This window comes from Nycticebus coucang, chromosome 6 (genome assembly GCF_027406575.1).
Source record: "Nycticebus coucang isolate mNycCou1 chromosome 6, mNycCou1.pri, whole genome shotgun sequence".
In the NCBI taxonomy this organism is placed as follows: domain Eukaryota; kingdom Metazoa; phylum Chordata; class Mammalia; order Primates; family Lorisidae; genus Nycticebus; species Nycticebus coucang.
This window is the reverse complement of record NC_069785.1, coordinates 107,497,486-107,517,178: the sequence shown is the minus strand read 5'-3', so window position 1 is coordinate 107,517,178 and position 19,693 is coordinate 107,497,486. Positions and strand designations below refer to the sequence as shown.

General features: G+C 40.4%; 1 protein-coding gene across 2 annotated transcripts in view; it reads left to right on the top strand.

The window, feature by feature from the left end:
* Positions 1 to 435: 435 nt before the first annotated feature.
* PDGFD (platelet derived growth factor D) overlaps positions 436 to 19,693 on the top strand; it is a 271,148-nt gene continuing 251,890 nt past the window's right edge. Inside the window, exon 1 of one of the 2 annotated variants that reach the window (XM_053595482.1) lies at positions 436 to 850. In XM_053595482.1, coding sequence (XP_053451457.1) covers positions 727 to 850 — 124 coding nt within the window. In that variant the 5' untranslated portion in view covers positions 436 to 726. The remainder of the gene's footprint in view (positions 851 to 19,693) is intronic. The other variant, XM_053595483.1, reaches the window with a different exon arrangement.

Sequence of the window (19,693 nt, the reverse complement as noted above, 5' to 3'; positions counted from 1 at the left end):
GGACGTCAGAAATTACCCTTAACTCACTTAGGTCACATTGCCTGGAGCCCAGGGGAAAGCTCAAGTCGGGCTCCTCTGTGCCTGCGTTTTTTCACTACACGCATAGTGAAATCTTAACTAAGCAGCCTCTCATTTGGATTATTGTAAAATAAACTCCCAACTCCAGTCTCTGTCACCAAATCCCACCATCATCAGGGCGAGAGCCGTGCTTATGGGTGGATGGACCAATCACCTCTGGGAAGTCCTGGGGTTCTGCCCTCTCCCGCTTCGTCCTGGGCACCTCGTTCTCTGTTTTCTTTGTGGTCTAACAACTCGGGTAAAGCCCCGGGCGCCGGGGAGAGCGCTGGCCCGCTGTCAAACTGGGCATGCTCGGGGCAGGGCGGCCTTGGCGCCGCCGCTCGGGGGCCGCGGGCGGCGAGGACGCGGCTGCTCCGCGCGCCCGCCCCCTGCGGCCTGTGCTGCAGCTGCCGGCCGCCGGAGGGGGCGAGCAAACGTCAACCTGTTGTTTGTCCGGTCACCATCTCTCAACTCAGCACCACAAGGAAGTGCGGCAGCCACACGCGCTCGGGCAGCTCGGCATGCAGGAAATCTGCGGCGAGCGCGGCGCGTAGCTCGGCGGGCCACGCTGCAGGCTCAGGCGGCGAGGGCGCAGGGCGCGGCGTCCGTCCCGGGAGAGGAACCCGGCTTTTTCTCGGAGCGGCGCTGTGCTTCGGTCGCTAATCCCAAATGCACCGGCTCACTTTCGTCTACACTCTAGTCTGCGCAAACTTTTGCAGCTATCGTGACACTTTTGCAGCTCCGCAGAGCGCATCCATCAAAGCGTTGCGCAACTCCAACCTGAGGCGAGATGGTAAGTGACTCACTTTATTTTTTAATTTTAACGGTAATTCTGTTTGTTGTCATTGTACTTTCTGTTGCCGCCTCCCCCTCCTTTTTGAATCTTCCATATGAACTCGGGCTGAATGCATTGTTCGGGGAGGGCGGTCGCGATGTCCCCAGTCCTGAGAAAGCCCTTTTCTTCCGGAATGGGGCTGTGGGCGGTGGGGCGCAGCAGGCTGGAGCGGATGGGACGAGTCAAGTGGCTCATCTCATTGCACCCTGAGAAGTCAGGTTTGGTGTCTCAGGGTCTCTGAGACCAGGATGCGGTGCCCCAGTGGGGAGATGGAGAAAGTTGTAGACAGTGCCGCCCCTCCTTCTGAGGCTCTTCACCTTTTAAACTCGTGATAGGCGGAGGGACTCAAGAGTGGCGCCTCTGGGCGACTGACTTTATTCTTTCAGCGGAGAGAGGAAGAATAATGAGTGTCAGTCCAGCTGTATCTGGAACGGAGTAAGCATTCATTCGTATATTATTTATCTTTAGGAGAGGGCTATGTGCAGCATATTGCCACTTCCGTCCCCTAAGTGACTTTTATTGGAGTTGAGCGTGGTAGAGACCAGGAGGGTAAAACTTCTGGGGTTTCTTCTGTACCGCAGCGGGATCAGGCTTCTGCTGCCAGTTTCCTTGTATAGGTTTTCCAACTGTTTGCAGGGAGCAAAACTCTCAAAGCAGTTGTCCTAAGAAAGGCCCCAAGCTAGCTTGTTTGTTTTCCTTTACTCTGGAGGACACCTGGGTCCAGAGACTCTAAGTTGAGTTTATTTACTTTTGGGGCCTCCACCTAGCTCTTAAGTTGATTTATCCTTCAATTCCCAACTGTAGCTGATGTTCCCAGCAATTTGCAGCTGTTTTTGTCATGTGCCTGAACTGACCCATAGGTTTGTGGTTTTTGTTTTTCCTACATCGATACCCTTCTGTCCTGCCTACTTAAAATTCTAGCATATCCCCCAAGGAGACCACAAAGCTGGCAGCATTTGACTGTCTTACTTGGTAAATTCTTATTATCCACCTTAATGCCTTATGAATTTCATTTTTTGGTGTGCCCTCAATTTGGATTTCACTGGAAGACTTTGGACTTTGAAGGAAAAACAAAACTGTTGTATTTTCTGATACCAAGTAGACTGTGGATTTCAAGGTGCTCAAGTCACCTGCAGTGATGTAGGTGGGTGGGAGGGGAAGCCATGGTGTCACCTCACATTATAACTGTGCTTTTATATAAAATACTATGGCACTGCGTTTTTGATAACCCTCCGTCTTAGTTAAGGCACATTTTCTTACTTAACTTCAGAAAAAGTTCAGGCTCAAGATGCAAGTTTTATGGTTTTGTTTCACTCTCTAATGTTTCCACCAGGGACAGATCTTCTAGTTGAGTTTTAGTTTGTACTTCATATGTCCTTTTAGCTACATAGAGTAAAATTCCATTTATAATTTGCATGACTTCACAGCCATAATTTTGTAATCCTTAGCCTCCCAAATATCAGTTACAAGAAGTCAAGGACAGAAAATGAAAAGTATGTAACCATTGCCCATTTAACCCGAGATTCCAACTAAAAACAAGTTTCACAGCTTAGCATTTTCTTCTTTTGGAAGGGAATAATCTAATTTTAGTTTCTGTTGTTAAAACTCTCTCTCTCTACATACACACACATATATATGAACACACATATATATATATATATGTACATATATATCCATCTAGGCTACATGTAAAATTTATTTTTTATAAAAATTTTAAATACTGACCTGGATCTTTTTTATTTCTTCATATTTTGATTTAAACTATTTAGCCATCACCCCAATAGTCCCCCCAAGACACACTTTTTTATTAGATCTTAATTGTTCACTATTTTCCTCAATATCAATCTCATCTCACAAATAAGACTAGAAAAGAGGAAAAAGTAGGTTAGGGACTAAAATAAAAATTGTTTTATATAGAGTGAAGATATTGACACATTAATGAGTTAGTTTGGGAAGCTCAGAATGGCAACTTTTTCTTAAATAAGAACGCATCGTCCAACAGGGGCAGTATGAACTTGGATCTTAGGGGCTGAAAATAATCTTAGATATTGTAATGGAATGGTTGGTGTTTCTCCAAAGGACTAGCCTATATGAACAGATAGCGGTATTAATATTCATACAGAGGGAGAACAATTTTAAAAAATGTCTAAAAGGCTCATTTTTGGGGTGAACGTTTAGTGATAGTGAAAAAAAGAAGGTTGAGAAACATTGCCATAGACTCCTGGTGAAAAAGTAAGAACAGAGTCTTTTAAAAAGTGTAGACGGCAACTAGAAAATATTAATGGCAATAGTTGAGCTGAAAGAGAGAAAGTAATAAATTAAAACTTGTTCTGATTCCAAGTTTTTTCTACTTGCTCTCCCAGATTTCCCTAAGGAAGGTGACAATGTTCTTGCTTTTTTGACTATTGTATTAAGATACCATAAAATATTGAGGAGACTATGGACAGGGAATAGAAACAGGAGGAAGAGAGAAAACAAAAATTTCCAAACCTTAATTTAAGATCTTTACAAGATCTGGCTCTCAGATTGCAGATGGTAAGAAATCACAACAGAAATTTAGATGTGACTCTTGAATAGAAGTTTGGGGAACCATTATCTGATGATGGACCTGTCCTCACACTTGAATGCCATCCATTTATTCCTGCCATGCTGCCTAATGTTGAGGTCAGGTAGAGAACAAAGAGGCCAGGTGTCCTGTCCAGGTCACGGGGTGTGTTGGATCCTGTCTAGCCTAATATACAAATACTTGGTTTTGATCTACTATGCTGTATAACTTCAGACAACCAGAATAGGTAAGAAATAATGTGGACATAACAGTGTTAGAGTTACCAAATGGTAGTTCTATCTCCATTATAGGAGGCTTCTTGATGGTATTGCGTGGCCTCCCGAATCTTCCCATCATTCTTGTTCTAAAGGTCTATCTGCAGAGCCCTTCCACCTGCAGAAGGCCTAACGGTGGCCCAATGTTAGAGGGCTGTTGAATTTGGTCCCTCTCTCAGGGAGGAAAGCTATAGCTAAGAAAGATCAAAATATAATAATACATAGTACTTAGTTAAATGATTATACTTTCTCATGTCATATTTGTTATTTATTATTCTTGTTAAAATTGAATTATTTTTGATGCTCATTCCTGTCTCTAGAAACAGAGCAAATCTTAATTTAGCAGTAGCATCCAGTTAGTGCTTTTGTAATAATAACTGGCCACAGCTAAGTGTTGCTTAGAGCGTTGATCAAGAAGTGTAAAGGTAGCAATTAAATGACAGCAGTATTTACTTATTTTAAGATCTAACTAGATAGAACTTCCTGCAGAGGAGGGGGTTAAGAACACAGATGCACTCTTCATTTTCTTGACCTTTTGTAGATTTCAGAAAGTATGGGTGTTGGAGGTAAACATTTCCGATTTTAGTTCTGTTTAAATAATACACCAGTGTTTGAGTCATCTATTACTATCATTATCCTGTGGTAGGCCTACACTTTTAGTAACTGTGCTGTTCTGGATGTGAAAGTAACCAAACTCCTTTCTTAAATAATGTGGCCTTCTACTGTCACTTTTGATGGCAGCCCATTGACTTTAGTGCAAAGATACGAGCTTACAGCAAAGACAGCAAAGCATAGGATAATATGAAAAAATTCTAGAAAAGCTAAGAATCAGATTAGTGACTAAATCTTATGTACTTCTGTGTTTATATTTTTTTCAACTCTAAGGATATTAAAGCCTCATAATGTTACAAAGCATAGTGGTGATTACATATTTTAAATTCAACATGCCTTTGACTTACCACTGTAGGTGATGCTATTTAAAAGAGATTCTTTTGAAGAGGAAAGTTTAACGAGGTGTCTGTATGGTATGTAGTGCTGGATGCTGCTAGGTTGTGTCACATTAATAACCACTGTGAGTTCATCGAATGACAGTAATTTTTGTCTACAGGATTTTCCTTTCAGTGAATGAAAGGAAAACTGTATTGTTTAGAACAATTATTCAAACAATGGAGCAGGGCCCACAGAGTCACTGATCTCAGATGACTTGCCCTGAGTGTTAGCGTGCTGTCACAGGAGACACTGAGCAGGTGGGGGCTCAGAGCTCCATCACACAAGAGTCTAGAAGGATATGCCTGCTCCTGTCTCTGTCCTGGAAAGCTGAGTCATAATGTAAATCATCTTCCTTCTGGAACTTACTCTTGAACTTTCTTTGCCGAAATAATCTGATTGATGTAAGTTCTGGATCACCTTGATAAAATCCTTGCTTTTATTAAAATAGGAAAAATCTTTTAGGTGAACCAGGTGTAGGATGTTTGTGACTTGTCTATGCCATGTCATTTAGGGAATACGTTGATCTTTCAGAAAAGGATCAAGAAGATTTGAGGGTGGAAGTGAGTTAATGTCTGAGCTATCTAGACTTTTGCAGAATTTTTTTCTTTTCAGGTCATTCTTTACTTGATTTAAACTGTATTCTAAACAGACAGGTGTATGATGGACATGGAGATTCAGAAGGGGTAGGATGGGTTGGGCGAAGGATGAAAAATCACCTGCAGGGTACAGTATACACTGATTAGTGTCCTGGCTACACTAAATTCACCACTATTAAATCTAGACATGTAACTGAATACTTGTGCCCCTAAAATCTATTGTAATAATGAACAATATCATAACTCCAGAAAACGAGTAAAAGTGAAGGGTGACACACATAGTATTTTGTCCTGAGCTTCCCTGCTGACCCTGCTGTAACAGTTACTTATTTATTCAGTGATTATTTTTTGCATCTCCATCCGCCTTACCTTGTGCTAGGAACTTGGTTGTCTACACAATATGAATAAAATGTATGGATCCTCCCTTCTTGAAATGTATAGTCTAATAGAAAATACAGACCGTTCATAGTTAGTCCCAGTGTATGGCGCTTATCTTCAGATGCGTTCTGGAAAGCGCTGCTATCTGGAGAATTCGCTGAAGGAGGAGGCCAAGCGCAGCATGAGGGTCCCACCTCCTCATCAGCAGACGGCTCCCCAGACAGCTCCCCAGACCTCTCCCCAGACGACTCCCCAGACCTCTCCCCAGACCGCTCCCCAGACTGCTTCCCGGAAGGCTCCCACACTGCTCCCCAGACCTCTCCCCAGACGGCTCCCCAGACCTCTCCCCAGACGGCTCCCCAGACCTCTCCCCAGACGGCTCCTCAGACCGCTCCCTGGAAGGCTCCCCACACTGCTGCACAGACGGCTCACCAGACCTCTCCCCAGATGGCTCCCCAGATGGCTCCCCTAGCTGTTTTTTTTGTCACTGTTGTCATTGTTGCTCATCAGGCTCTGCTGGGTTAGAACCTGCCAGCCCCAGTGTATGTGGCCAGCCCCCTAACCCCTGAGATAAGGGCTCTGAGCTCCACTTCCACACTTCTGTCTCACACATTTGAGTTCATCATAAGATTTTTATTTGGGAAAAAAAATGTATTTTACAGTTAATAGTGTGAAAATTCTTTATGTTGTGATAGGCGCTCAAGGAGCCCCTAATGTACATTCAGGGGATCCGGAGGGGCTTCCTGCAGGAAGTGGCATCTGAACAGAGGAATGAAGGCTGAAGGGGGGGTTAGGAATTGAGGGGTGAGGAAGGAGGGCAGAGTTCTTTAGTCAGGACTTGGAGATGAGAACACAGGTGAACAGGTGTCCTCCAGCGAAAGGCCTGGGGACAGGCTGGTGAGTTTTCCCGTCATGGTGGGGGCCTTGGGAAGCCATAGAAAATTTCTTTTGGAGGGTGGCATGGCCTGTTCTGTGTTTAAATGAGGAGGGTTCACATTCCTGGGCAGTCAGTCAGGCTGGTGCTGTGGTCAGGGCAGCCTTCCATCCTCACCGCCTGTCACACAGACACAAACTGAATTATTTCATTGTTGCTGTCATAGTGAAGGAGGCCGATGGCTTTTTTAGCCCCACATCTCCAAGTCCTCAGTGCCTGAGCCGAGTGCATTGTCCCTGAGTCCCCCTCCCTGGCCACCTCCCTGCAGTTCAGCTCACAGGTACCATTTGCTTTGTTCTCAGTAAGGTAAAGGAAGGGTGAAAGTAACCTGTCTGGTGTTTGACATTTTATTTCAAATGTCTAATACATTTCAGAATTAGTGAAAATTAAGTTAATTAGATTAATTTTACATGAGGGACAGTTTTAGCAAAAAGCTACCTACAGGGAGATAATATATAATAGCAAACAGGATATTATATAAGAGCAAAAAGGAGAGAAGGCTGGAGCAAAAACGTTCTGCCTCCACATGCAGTGTTTTAGGACCAAATATACTTCAGAAGAAAGGAGTGAGCCCAAGGACAACACCAGTGTTTTAACCCTGGAACAAGAATGAGGATGCCTGTTTCTTGCAAATGTAGATGGTGTAGATAGTAACCCTCCTCTCTCTCATCTCCACCCTGGTGTTCTGCTGTCTCTGTATTAGATGTGAAACTGATAGATGATGCCATATGCTTTTGAGACTTGTGGGGTGTGCAGTGCAGTGGCTCTGTGTGGTTAGAAGGCAGGGAGGTGTGTGGCGCCCACGGCACAGGCAGGTGAGCTGCTTTCATTAGGAGGAACGGTCTCTCCTCAGACTTTAGGGCTGATACTTGAGCACTTTTTTGTAAAATGCATTTGTGAAGACAGATAGTTTTGGATGCAGTGTTTTGCCTATAAATGTAAGCAGAACATGATTTGAAGCCTTACGTATTAGAACTAGTTTCAAATTTTGTTTTATGTATGTTTATTTTTGATTGACATAAAAATTATGTATATGTGTGATGTACAGTCTGTTCTTTGAAATATGAAGTTTGATAGTTAAGCTTGCAAACTCATCCTAGAAAAAGTGCTACAAACCTCATTGCTCAATATAACTATGGTGACCAGATGGCCAAAGGAGTACTTGGAAGGTGACTATAGTGATATTCAGCAGTGAGGTATGTAGCCCTTTTTCTAGGATGAATTGGGGACATAATTGTCTGACCTAGTATGGATATGTTGACAAATAATGGCTAACTCAAGCTAATTGACATACCCTTACTTCGCATACTTATGATTTTGTGGTGAGAATGCTTAAAATCTACTTTCTTAACAATTTTTAAGAATAAAATATATTATTATTAACCATAGTCATCACATTGTATACATTAGGATTCTTGAGTTTTAAAATATGAAATCTAGTATTACTTCCCTGGACTGAAGGAATTCAGGGACCGTTGCTGGGTATGAGCTGTGAGCCCTGTTGGTCCTGAACAAATTATTTCATACTCACTGTGAGAAGATGCTGACAAGTTCTGTGTTTCATTGAAATATTTCAGAAGCAATATACTAATCGCTTACTTTTATAGAATTTAGCAATTTGGCAACTCAGCTATAGAAAATGCATCCAAGTGAAATCACAAATATGCAACAAATTGCTTAAAAGCTAAAATGAGAGTCACAAAATGTATAACTGAGTTCATCAGGATCATATGGTAGACACTAAAAGACCATCTGTCTTCACTTCTTCCCACGTGCCGTTCCATCACGCTGGTGTCTGTGGTTCTCACATCCACAGCAGAATAGGAGGGTGGTATGAGAGTTGGGAAGAGGACTGGGTTGAGTTATTCACACTATTATCGTTGACAAATGACAGCTGGTAGTTTTCCTGCCTCCTCTTACATTTCTAGGCCTTGAAAAGCATCCATTAAGACCTAAGTAAGCCCAGATGGCTTAGGCTTTCTTGTTGAATAAGGTGAAAATAGTTCCAACCTGTCTCTGAATGTCACTGGGGACTTACTATTATTAAAGTAAGGTTGTTGATTTTTTTTCTTGAGCCATTAAGAAAGTTCAGATTATGTGTCTGATAGGTTTACCCTCATAAATCGGAAATGGCACTGGCTTAAGTTTATATGGATCCCAAGCAGAAATTGACAATTTTTACTATGAAAACTTTGTGGAAAATAGTAAGTGTAGCCTTGATGATAATAAGCTGTTATTATCATTCCTCTCGTGGTAACTAATGGATTTGTGCTAGTTAAGAAGGAGGTGAACAGTGATTTTAATGGTGCTTTGGATTAGACCCTGTTGGGTTCAGAATCCTTAATAACTTGGATGAGGACATAGAAAACACATCTACTTGAGCTGGAAAAAATAGTTAAGAGGTTGGATCAGATGCAGGGATTGGCAGACGTTTTTTTGTACTGGGCCAGATAGTAAATATTTTAAGGCTTTTCAGGCCATATGGTTTCCGTTGCCGCTACTCAACTCTGCCATGATGACATAAAAGCAGCTATAGGAATTGCAGAGTCAAAGTCAGACTCCATTCAGGTCTCTATCGGTTCCTCTCTTTTACACAAGTCCACCTCTTTCTAACTTTAAATCTTATGTCCATGTCTTTCTAACTCCTTTAATCTCATGACCTAAATCCATAAATTTACTATTCACCTAACCTATCTGTTCTTTTTTTTTTTGAGACAGAGTCTCACTAGAGTGCTATGGTGTCACAGCTCACAGCAACCTCAAACTCTTGGGCTTAGGCGATTCTCTTGCCTTAGCTTCCCGAGTAGCTGGGCCTACAGGTGTCCGCCACAACGTCTGGCTATTTTTGTTGTTGTTGTTGCAGTTGTCATTGTTGTTTAGCTAGCCTGGGCTGGGTTCAGACCCACCAGCCTTGGTGTATGTGCCGGTGCCTTACCAACTGAGCTACAGGCACCGCCCTAAACTATCCGTTCTAACTGGCCCCATCCTTTCAGCCAGAAGATGTTTTCCAAGTTTCTTCCACAACATACACAATCGTTTTACTGTTTCTCTTCACTTAATCATCGTGTAGACTTCCTCTGTCTTACTACAACTTGGTGCGTCTACCTTACTTCCTTTCCTGTATGCCCTGCAATTTTAAACCATCCTCACTGCTCCACTGAACTACCCTGGGGGAGTTCACAAGAATTTATAGTATCCTTGGGGATTGATCTATCTCTTCCTGAAACGTTCCTTCCCCCTCACCTTGACTCTGCTCCTTTTTTATCTGAACTACTCCAAAATGACAAGTTGGCAATGGTGATAGAAGTGAAGCCAAACTAACACAGGATCCCTTTCAGGTTCTTGGGAGAAGAAAGATTAGAGAAATCCTTAAAGAGGCTACATGTTCTATTCTTTCTCTGTTGTCCTTATGAATAGTGAAGAAGTAGGAAAGATTTTAGAATGTAATGGGGAGCTCGTTCATATAAAATGAAAGAATATTCAAAGATAAAAATAATGCCGTAACCTAGTGAGTCATACAACTGCAACATTTTTGAGGGCAAAACAATATTTTTTTTTAATGGGAGGATAGTTATAACTGTAGAAATGTGACCTTGAACTCACACCTACTTTTTAATGTTGGAACGTCCCTTCCTTGTTCAGCTGGCTTCCCCGTGTCCCCGTGTGTGTTCTGGACTCAGACGCAGGCTCCTCACTTTCTCCCACTGCTGCTCTCTCATAGATCTTTGTTTATCCAGTGTCAGGGGCTCATGTGCGCGTGGCCTGTTTTTCATCCACACTTTCTTCTTCTGCCTGTTTACTGTTCACTACTTGAAGTCTGTAATGGATGATTCCACTGGCGCTTACACCCTTTAATTTGGTAAATAATGATATGAAGTAATCAGTTTTTTAAATGTTAGGTTATTCATCCAACGGTGAATTCCCTCACAGTAGTAACCCGTTCTTGTTGTTCTTCCAGACACATCAGAATTGTTTTGAATGAACAGTTGAGTGAACATGCAGATCAGGTACCACTTTAAATTGAAGAATTGCACCATTCCACCTGCACTTTCCTGACTCCCAACCCTCTCCAGGCAGAACTGGCTCCTCCTTTATTTCTCTCACATTTCTATCATGAAGTCTGTAGTGGTACTCATTAGTTCACATGTCTGATATCTTTGGTATGTATGTACTAACCGTATTTAATATGACTGAATACCTTTCTTATGCATTTCATTGGCTGGTACATAGGACAAGTTCAGTAAGTTTTGATGAATTATGAAATGAAAGTGTCCTCTTTTCATGACACATCTGTGTGTTACCTCGGCTATTTCACTATCAGATTGTAAGCAAACGGAACTCTGTCTTAACTCTGAATCTAGCATGGCTGTCAGATTTCTACCTTAATTGTCTAGGTGATTATTATACATCTATTATTCAACAGGACTGGGGATATAAGAGGAAAACCAGATAAGAGAAAGTCATAGGGATAGAGAATTAATTTGGTGACACTTTAATCTTTAGCAGCTTGTACAACATTCTTGTGGAGAAACATAGAGGCAGGAAGGCAAAAAAGGAAAGACCTATTTGCACGAAATGCATGTGCAATGAATAGGAAGTAAACAAGTTTGTATTATCATGGTCAAAGAAAGTGACGTTCATGTTTGTGGGGCGTGATAATAATACCTGATATTTCTTAAGAGGCTTTAACATGGCAAAGTGCTTTCATATCTGTTTTAAACTGTGGCTTTTATGAAAAATTGGTTATATGTTTCCAGAAGACTTTGCTGAGAATTCCAAGGTTATGTCTACTTTTATAGTGTCACTTTGGGCATGATATTTTGGGTTTGTTTTTGACTAATACTGATGGAACGTAGAGAATTTCAACTGTCTCAAAAATGAAGATGAAAACCAACCTGACTTTACGTATAATGCCTCCTAGCATGAATCTTTTTTGGAATACCTTTTCAGTATTGGTATTTCAGTGCTTTTACACAAAATTCATACTCCTTAGTGAAAGGGTTACTAAAAACAGCAGGAAGTACATTAAGGATTAGGGAAACAGATCTTAGGAGTCTGTTTGGAAGATAGACTATAGAAACTTACAGAAACATAATGCATCTTCACTCTGTTTATAAGTTTATCAGTGGGGGAAACATGTTCACACTGTTCTGTTATTTTACAGGTGATAAAAACAAGAGACTTGTTATGGAATGGGATATAAAAGTATGCATTTCCTGTAATAACAGAAACTTCATGACAAACCTGGTAAACATGGAATTAAAGGACTTTTAAACATTTGTTAATTAACAAAGAAAACAAACTCCAATGGAGTGAGAGCTACTTGGAATTTAGTTTCAGTACAGTGTGGGGGGATTATCTAAAGACTTCAGGAAGAGCCCTGTGGCCTCGAATGTTTTGATTTTTTGGTTTATTACTCTTCATCAAACCCAGCAAGAAACACACACACTACTCATTTATTCAACAAATATTTATGGAGTACAGACTACATGCAGAGTTCCAGATAAATGCATTGCCTCTCTCTGTGAAAGCTTACACTTTGGCTAAAGAAAGAAAAGATATATGTGGATAAATACAGGGCAAGGCATTGCCATATGAGGGCCATCATTATGCGACCTAGGATTTTTTTTTAAAGAACTCCAATATCAGGATTCTGTCCTGTTGATCAAACTATAACTTTAAATTACTCATATTAACATTGGTTCAGTAAAAAATCTATTTTGGTTAAGTTGTTGAGCACTATATTATTTGAAGATGAATGATCCTTTCTAATTAAGTTATAACTATTATTATATCAATTAAAACTTGAACAGAAAAGTAACTTGTAATTGAAGGACTTGAAATTTTATGTGTTGGTTCTTTGTGTTCATATTTTAGGTTAAATATTCTTGAACAAATATGTAGTTTCAGTTACCAACCCAGTATGACTTAACTTTCTAATTTGTGATATGCAATGTGATTATTTGACCACCTGGTGGCAGTAGACAAAGACAGCTTTGAACATCATAATTATTTCCCCTCCTTCTCTTGCTTGCAAATGTAAATTAAACCAGGGATTTTCATATTTTCCACATGCATTCAAGAAAATAATCTAGGAGTAATGGGAATCTGTCATGAATTGACGCTGTTCTGTTCAGTATCGTGTCAGTAAATTTTAGATATAAATGAAACATGCTGGAACAATTTGGATGACTGACTGACTTGTGTTTTTTACACGTGTGGTTTATACCCATGAATAGAGTTTGTGAAAGTACAACATGTAAAGAAGATTAGTCTAAGATAATTTTTTGAATAACAGTTGCATTCTGCAGCCATTAGTTGACAAATTTCCTTTGGATACATGACCAGCTAGTTGACCACTCTATCTAGACTTGCAGGAAGTTTCTGAAGACTCCCCATTATTTGCCACGTTTATTAAAAATAAGTACTTTGGTGGGTAATAGCATTATTACCATTTTAGAAGTGAGAATTAATTTTCTCAGAATGTTGCCATGTCTGACTACTGAGGAAACAAGAGTGGAGTGGTGACTATGAAACATGCACCTCCCCACTGATGTAGACAGTGGTCAGCGAGAGACGCGCGGCAGCCACATCGTCACTGCCCGTGATCCGGTTGTGTTCATCAACATCAGTAACAATCGCAAAGTGGAGACAAAACTGACCATTTTTAGTGAATACTTTGGGAATTAGAAAACTGTGTATTGGGGTCCATACTAGGCTGAATAGTGACCCTAAAGATATTGTGTCCTGATCCTGGAAACTCCAGATGTTTCCTTACATGGCAAAGACTTGGCAGATAGGATTTACCTAAGGATCTTGAGATGGAGAAAATATTTTCAATTATCTGAGTGGCCCCAAATGCAATCACAAATACTCTTATAAAAGAGAGGCAGAGGGGGATTTGACATGGGCAGAAGAGACAGCCGTGTGACCACAGAGGTGAGATGTGAGTGATGCTCCCACAAGCCAAGGAATGCTGGCAGCTACAAGGAGCTGGAAAAGGCAAATTGTGGCTCTTTCCCGGGGACTCCAGAGGGAGTGCGGCCCTGCCAGTGTAAACAGCTCTGAGAGACCCCTGTATGTTTTTTTTTTTTTTTTTAAATAATCCTCTTCCTTTAACTACTTGAGTTTTTGAGTTGTGTCTAAGAAATAGTGGATTTTTTGCAAGACAAAGGAGTTGAGATCCTGAAGGTCCCTGGGCAGACTTCCTGAGAATAAGATTTACCATCCTCAGCAACTTAGTCTCTTGTGAAGTTCAACAAAACCTGCTGCAAGGTGTGCAATCCATTGTTAATTTCTCCTCTTGAAAAGGCCTGCAGTTACCTTGGTTTGAGGATAGATCTGAGGCTGTCCTGTTTCCCAGAAAGTCATCTCACCGATTTAGATTTCCTCCTTCCTTGGCAGTTCTCCTTCTCTCAATAATTGGCTGTCTGTGCAGTGAGTGGCGGGCCTCCGTCCTTAGCCAAAATCCCTTTCTGATTTCAGTGACACCAAGTGTGGCTCGCTGAAACTGATTTCAGACTTTCCACCTGCAGAATTGTAAGAGAATAAATGTGTGTTGTTTTAAGCTGGTAAGTTTGTGGCAATTTGTTACTGTAGTAAGAGGAAACCAGAACAATCGTTGATATGAAAAATAAATAGTTGAACTGCCTAGTTTGTTGAGTCTGTCTTCCAGCCATTATAAAATGTCTTTGGTCAGTAAATCTATATTGATCATTTAATGGTGCATTTAGATCTCTACCCTTGAGAGTTTTCTGGTAAAACAAGGCTCACCTCTAACCTAGCTCTGTATCAGAAAGTTTTTAAAATTCTGGCTCTAAGTTTTACCTACTCTTCCGATAAGACTAAGTCCTTAGATGATGATGATAAGGGCATTGTCCAACTTCATTGTGTTATATAGTTGATTCTTAAAAATTTCCATTAACCCACTGTGTCATTTCTTCACTTGGTAGCTTATACAGTATTTATTCATTTTTTATTCCATTTTTTGCTTCTGTACTAGGTTCTAGGGCTAACATGTTGCAAGTGATTTTTGTAACTATGTGATATTTATATGATGATGGCGATGGCTACCATCTGCACAGTATACATCGGTGCCCATAATATGCAGATGATAGTATATATTAAATGATGGGAACGTAGAAGAGAAAGACACCAGGTCCTTGAATTGCAGCATTTCTTTCAACACTGTGTCCTTATAAGGTTGATTCCCTCCCCGGACCACTATCTGCAAAGAGTTTGCACGTTCACCCCTTGTCCGCAGTGGTTTTCTCTGGATACTCCTATTTCTTCCCATCTCCCAGAGCTAATAAATGGCCCCAGTCTGAGAGTGTGTGTGTTGGTATGTGTCTGTGTGTGAGTGAGCACTGTGATGGGACGGCATCTGGTAGGGGTTGGTCCCTGCCTTGCACCCTGAGCTGCTATGACAGCTGCCCTTGGCCCTGAACTGGAAAAGTAGTCTGGAAAATGGACGAGTAAATGAATGAATGCAAAGTATAAGATAATCATATGAGTTTATGGCACTAAATATTGCCAAAGGAAGGCACTGTGGGAGCCCAAGTCTTTGTTCTTGTTTATTTTAGAATTGCACAGTAGGAGGAGCTGTGCCTCCCCATGTTTGTTGACATTTATTCCTTGATGTTTCCTAACCCACCATGACTACAACCAGTGTCTGTCACTGATTTACCAAAAATTGGGTAAATAATGATCTTACTTGTTTTTATTCATCTTCTTTAAACATGTTTGTAACTCACAGGTATTTTAGTTAATATTAGAAGGAGTTTGGGTCTCTAAAAGTTTGGTGATGTTTTTGTGACCAGAAATGTGCCATAGGAACTTAATTCTTGTATATATAAACAAACCTATGAAAAAATTGATTTCACTGTACATACCTACATAAAGTCAAGGTTTCCAAGAACCTATCATCAACATTAAGTGAATACTTACTTCTTAAGTTATTTGCAAGTATTAATATTATTGGAAATTTGGAGTTTAGGATAGAATCAGAGAATTCCAGGTGATTTCTGAGCCAAGAACTCTTAACTGAAATTGAACAAAGCTCTGCCACTCTAGGCCATCATTGTCCAGGAGAAATAGAATATAAGCCAGTGTTATTTTTAAAGTATTAGTAAACACATAAAAAGTAAAAAGCAGTGCACCAAATTAATTTTAATAAATTTTATGCAATCCAATGTATGATCCAAATACATTGGAACCTCTATAGCTGACCACCTCCCAACCTTGACCACCACTGTAAGTTGACCTAATCTTCATAGAACAGACGTGCACCACTTGTAAGCATCAGTGGGCCTACTTCCTTGCCGTGACCACCTCTGTCTGCTGACCAGTTTGTTACAGTCCCTTGGGTGGTTCAATTTACAGAAGTTCTTCTGTATTATCATTTCAATGTTTAGGAAATATTTTTAAATTATTGAGATTTCTTTAAAAATATTTATCACACTAAGTCTTCAAAATCTAGTATGAACTTTATACTTACAACACATCCTATTTCAGACGAGCCTCATTTTAGATACTCAGTAGCCATATGTGGGTTGTTGCCAGTTTGGCCAGGGCACCTCTTAAGATCATTTATTTAGAACAACACAAGTTATCATTGGTCTATTTCCAACATTAAAAAATTTAATTTATGAAAACTATTTCATCATCTGTTTGTTTCACTGTGGTAAAATCTACCTAGTCACTTTTCAGGGAAATTAGTAACTCAGCATGGGTATATAGTATATAAGATTATATATATATAATACATTTTATTTTATTATTACTGCAACATTAGTACAGTTGATATTTCTGGTTACTTTCATGCATTTTCTTTAAAAAACAACCAGGCTACTCGGTTTTTATACCAAGTTGAAAATTTCTGATATTCGAGATATTTCTTATGAAAAAAGCAGCTGGTACAGATGGGGAAAAGTGTGTCTAACCACCATTGATATTTTTCCTCAGTTATAATACAACTTAATTTGATTTAGGCAATGATAATGGTCTCTTTTATCACTTGACCATTTTTAAAAATTACTCTTTCTGGCTGATAAGCAAAGGATTTGTAAATGACAGAATCCTGACATCTGTTGAGGGGTTTAACCTAGTATATATTTGATACTGATTTTTACTAAGTTATTCATGTAGAGGCAAAATATATGAACAGCATATATTTTGAAGTATAACATTTTAGGAAAATTAAATGTTCTGAAAACTGTTACACATTTTAAAAATTCAGACCTTTTACTTAAAATGTGGCCCAGAATTTAAAGGAGACTAATAAAATTACTGCGGAAATACAAATCATTCTTAGTTTTGCTAAATGACACATCTCTACCAAGCTTTTCATCATTGTTGACATGGCCTTCAATTTGCTTATAATTTGGGCAAGCAGAAGCCTTCTGCCAAGTACACCGGCTTAGAAGGGTTTCTTGTTTGTTCCTTACGTGACTTTAGAAACATCTCAGTGGATTGCACTCCAGTGACAGACTCGTCCAGAATGATGCTTGTAAAACTTTCATTGCTGCAAAATTTATTTCTTCTCTTTGTAGAGAACTCAATCGAAGTTGTCCATTTTGAGGCCTTGGAACACGAAGGGCCACAATACTGTGTGCCGTTTCCAAGACAAGCAAAATTGGAAAGGCTGTTCTTTTTTTTTTTTTTTTTTTTTGTAGAGACAGAGTCTCACTTTATGGCCCTCGGTAGAGTGCCATGGCCTCACACAGCTCACAGCAACCTCCAACTCCTGGGCTTAAGCCATTCTCTTGCCTCAGCCTCCCGAGCAGCTGGGACTACAGGCGCCCGCCACAACGCCCGACTATTTTTTGGTTGCAGTTTGGCTGGGGCCGGGTTTGAACCCGCCACCCTCAGCATATGGGGCTGGCGCCTTACCGACTGAGCCACAGGCGCCGCCCTGGAAAGGCTGTTCTAGGGAAGAAACTCCTTCATGAGATCAGAATCTCTTCAACAACCCTATGTATGTGATAACACAGCATGACTCTAGTGTTACTGAAAAAATTTTATTCAGAAGGCATTTTCTGTTTTTCAGCAAAGAAATTTTAGAAACAACTACTTGTTTAGTAGCCCTGGTGCCTGGTGATATTATTTTCTATCAGAAATCATATCATTTATTTTCATTTGTTTATGTTATGTCTTCCTTCAAGAATATAAACTCAGTGCAGATAAAGACTTTGTCTCTTTATTCCCTACCATATCTGTTTTTTAATGTCGCTTTTATTCCCTCCTGGCTCCTGGAATAGCACCTCATATATAGGAGGTAGTCAGCAGACATTCGCCAAATGACTGAATGTACGTCAGTGGAGTGCAGTTCAGGGGAAGCTCAGACTCAGGAGCAGGGATAGGTCTGCAGGTAGCAGAGGTGAACTGATTTTGATGCCAATGAGGTTTGAGTTTCAAGCCTACTTTCTTGATTAGCTCATTCCAAGGCCCTATTACCTATTTTTATGTTTATAATTCAGTGTCCTTTTCTTTTTAACAAAGGCATCCCATATTGTATAAATATCAGACTCCACAAATATGCATCATTCCCTGGTATTATGGTCCCATCTTGTCATTTGAAGTCTGTTCCAAAGAAAATAGGGAAGCAAGTGAAAATATCAGGTGAACACATGAATGTAGTGGGAACTATGTTGCCCCAACAATGAGATTAACCACGTTGTCTTGTTTAATATAAAACAATCTGACCTGTCAGGTGTGGTGGTACATGTCTGTAATCCTTGCACTCTAGGAAGCTGAGGAAGGAGGATTGCTTGAGCTCAGGACTCTAAGACCAGCCTGAGAAAGAATCTCCACTAAAAATAGAAAAATTAGCCAGGTACAGTGATGTGTGATTTTAGTTCCAGCTGTTTGGGAGGCTGAGACAAGAGGTTCACTTGAGCCCAGGAGTTTGAGGTTACTGTGAACTATGATAACACCACTGTACTCTAGCCCAGGGTGACAAGAGTTAGAGTCCGTCTAAAAATAAATAAAAGAATTAGAATAGAATAGAAATTCTGACTGATGTCCTCAGTGACTGTGCCACACTGTGTTACTTCTATGGCACATACATCTGCTCCCATCATTGAAATATAAATACTCCAAAGGTCTGTTGTATTTGTTCTGAAACATTACATTATGTAATGTAATTACATAATTTAATTAAATAGTGTGTGATACAGGGTAACATGGTGTAAAGAGAGAGTTGTCTTTGTAAAATATTTAATTCAGTGCGGAGTCCAAACTTTAATAGTGAGCTGCTTTAGGAAAGGTTATTGATTTCATGTATCACTCTGCTTGAGCGGCCTTAACAAAATGCCACAGACTGAGCAGCTTAACCCAAAGACATTTCTCAGTCTGAAGGCACCAAGATCAAAGGGGCCGGGACTTTTGATTTCTGGTGGCACCTGAATCAGCAGACTGTGGCCAGGAGGTAGTCAGCATCTCATGGTCTTCCTCCTTTGCATGTGGGAGAATCTCTGGGGTCTCTTCATCTTCCTATAAGGACACCCCTGTCCTGTAGGATTAGAGCCCCATCCTATGACCTGAACCTTAATGATCTTTCTAAAGCCCCTCTGTCCAAATATAGTCACACTCGGGGCCAAAACCTCAGCAGACGATTTTTGGGAGAATACAGTTCCTTTCACAGTGGTTAGGTCTGAGTGAGACAACTGAACTATTCTGCAAATAATGAAAATAAATGTAAAATAAGTCTAAAAAGCCTGAAGGGCTCCAAATATAAAGTGTTTCTGATATGTCTTTTTTTAATTAATATTAAATCATAGCTGTGTATATCAATGCACCATATACTGGTTTTATAAACAGTTTGACACATTTTCATCACACTGGTTAACATAGCCTTTCTGGCATTTTCTTAGTTATTGTGTTAAGACAATTATATTCTACATTTACTAAGTTTCACATGTACCCTTGTAGGATGCACTGCAGGTGTAATCCCACCAATCACCCTCCCTGGGCCCATCCTCCCCACTCCCTCCCCTCCCTCTCCCCCTTCCCCATATTCTTAGGTTATAACTGGGTTATAGCTTTCATATTAAAGCCATAAATTAGTTTCATAGTAAGGCTGAG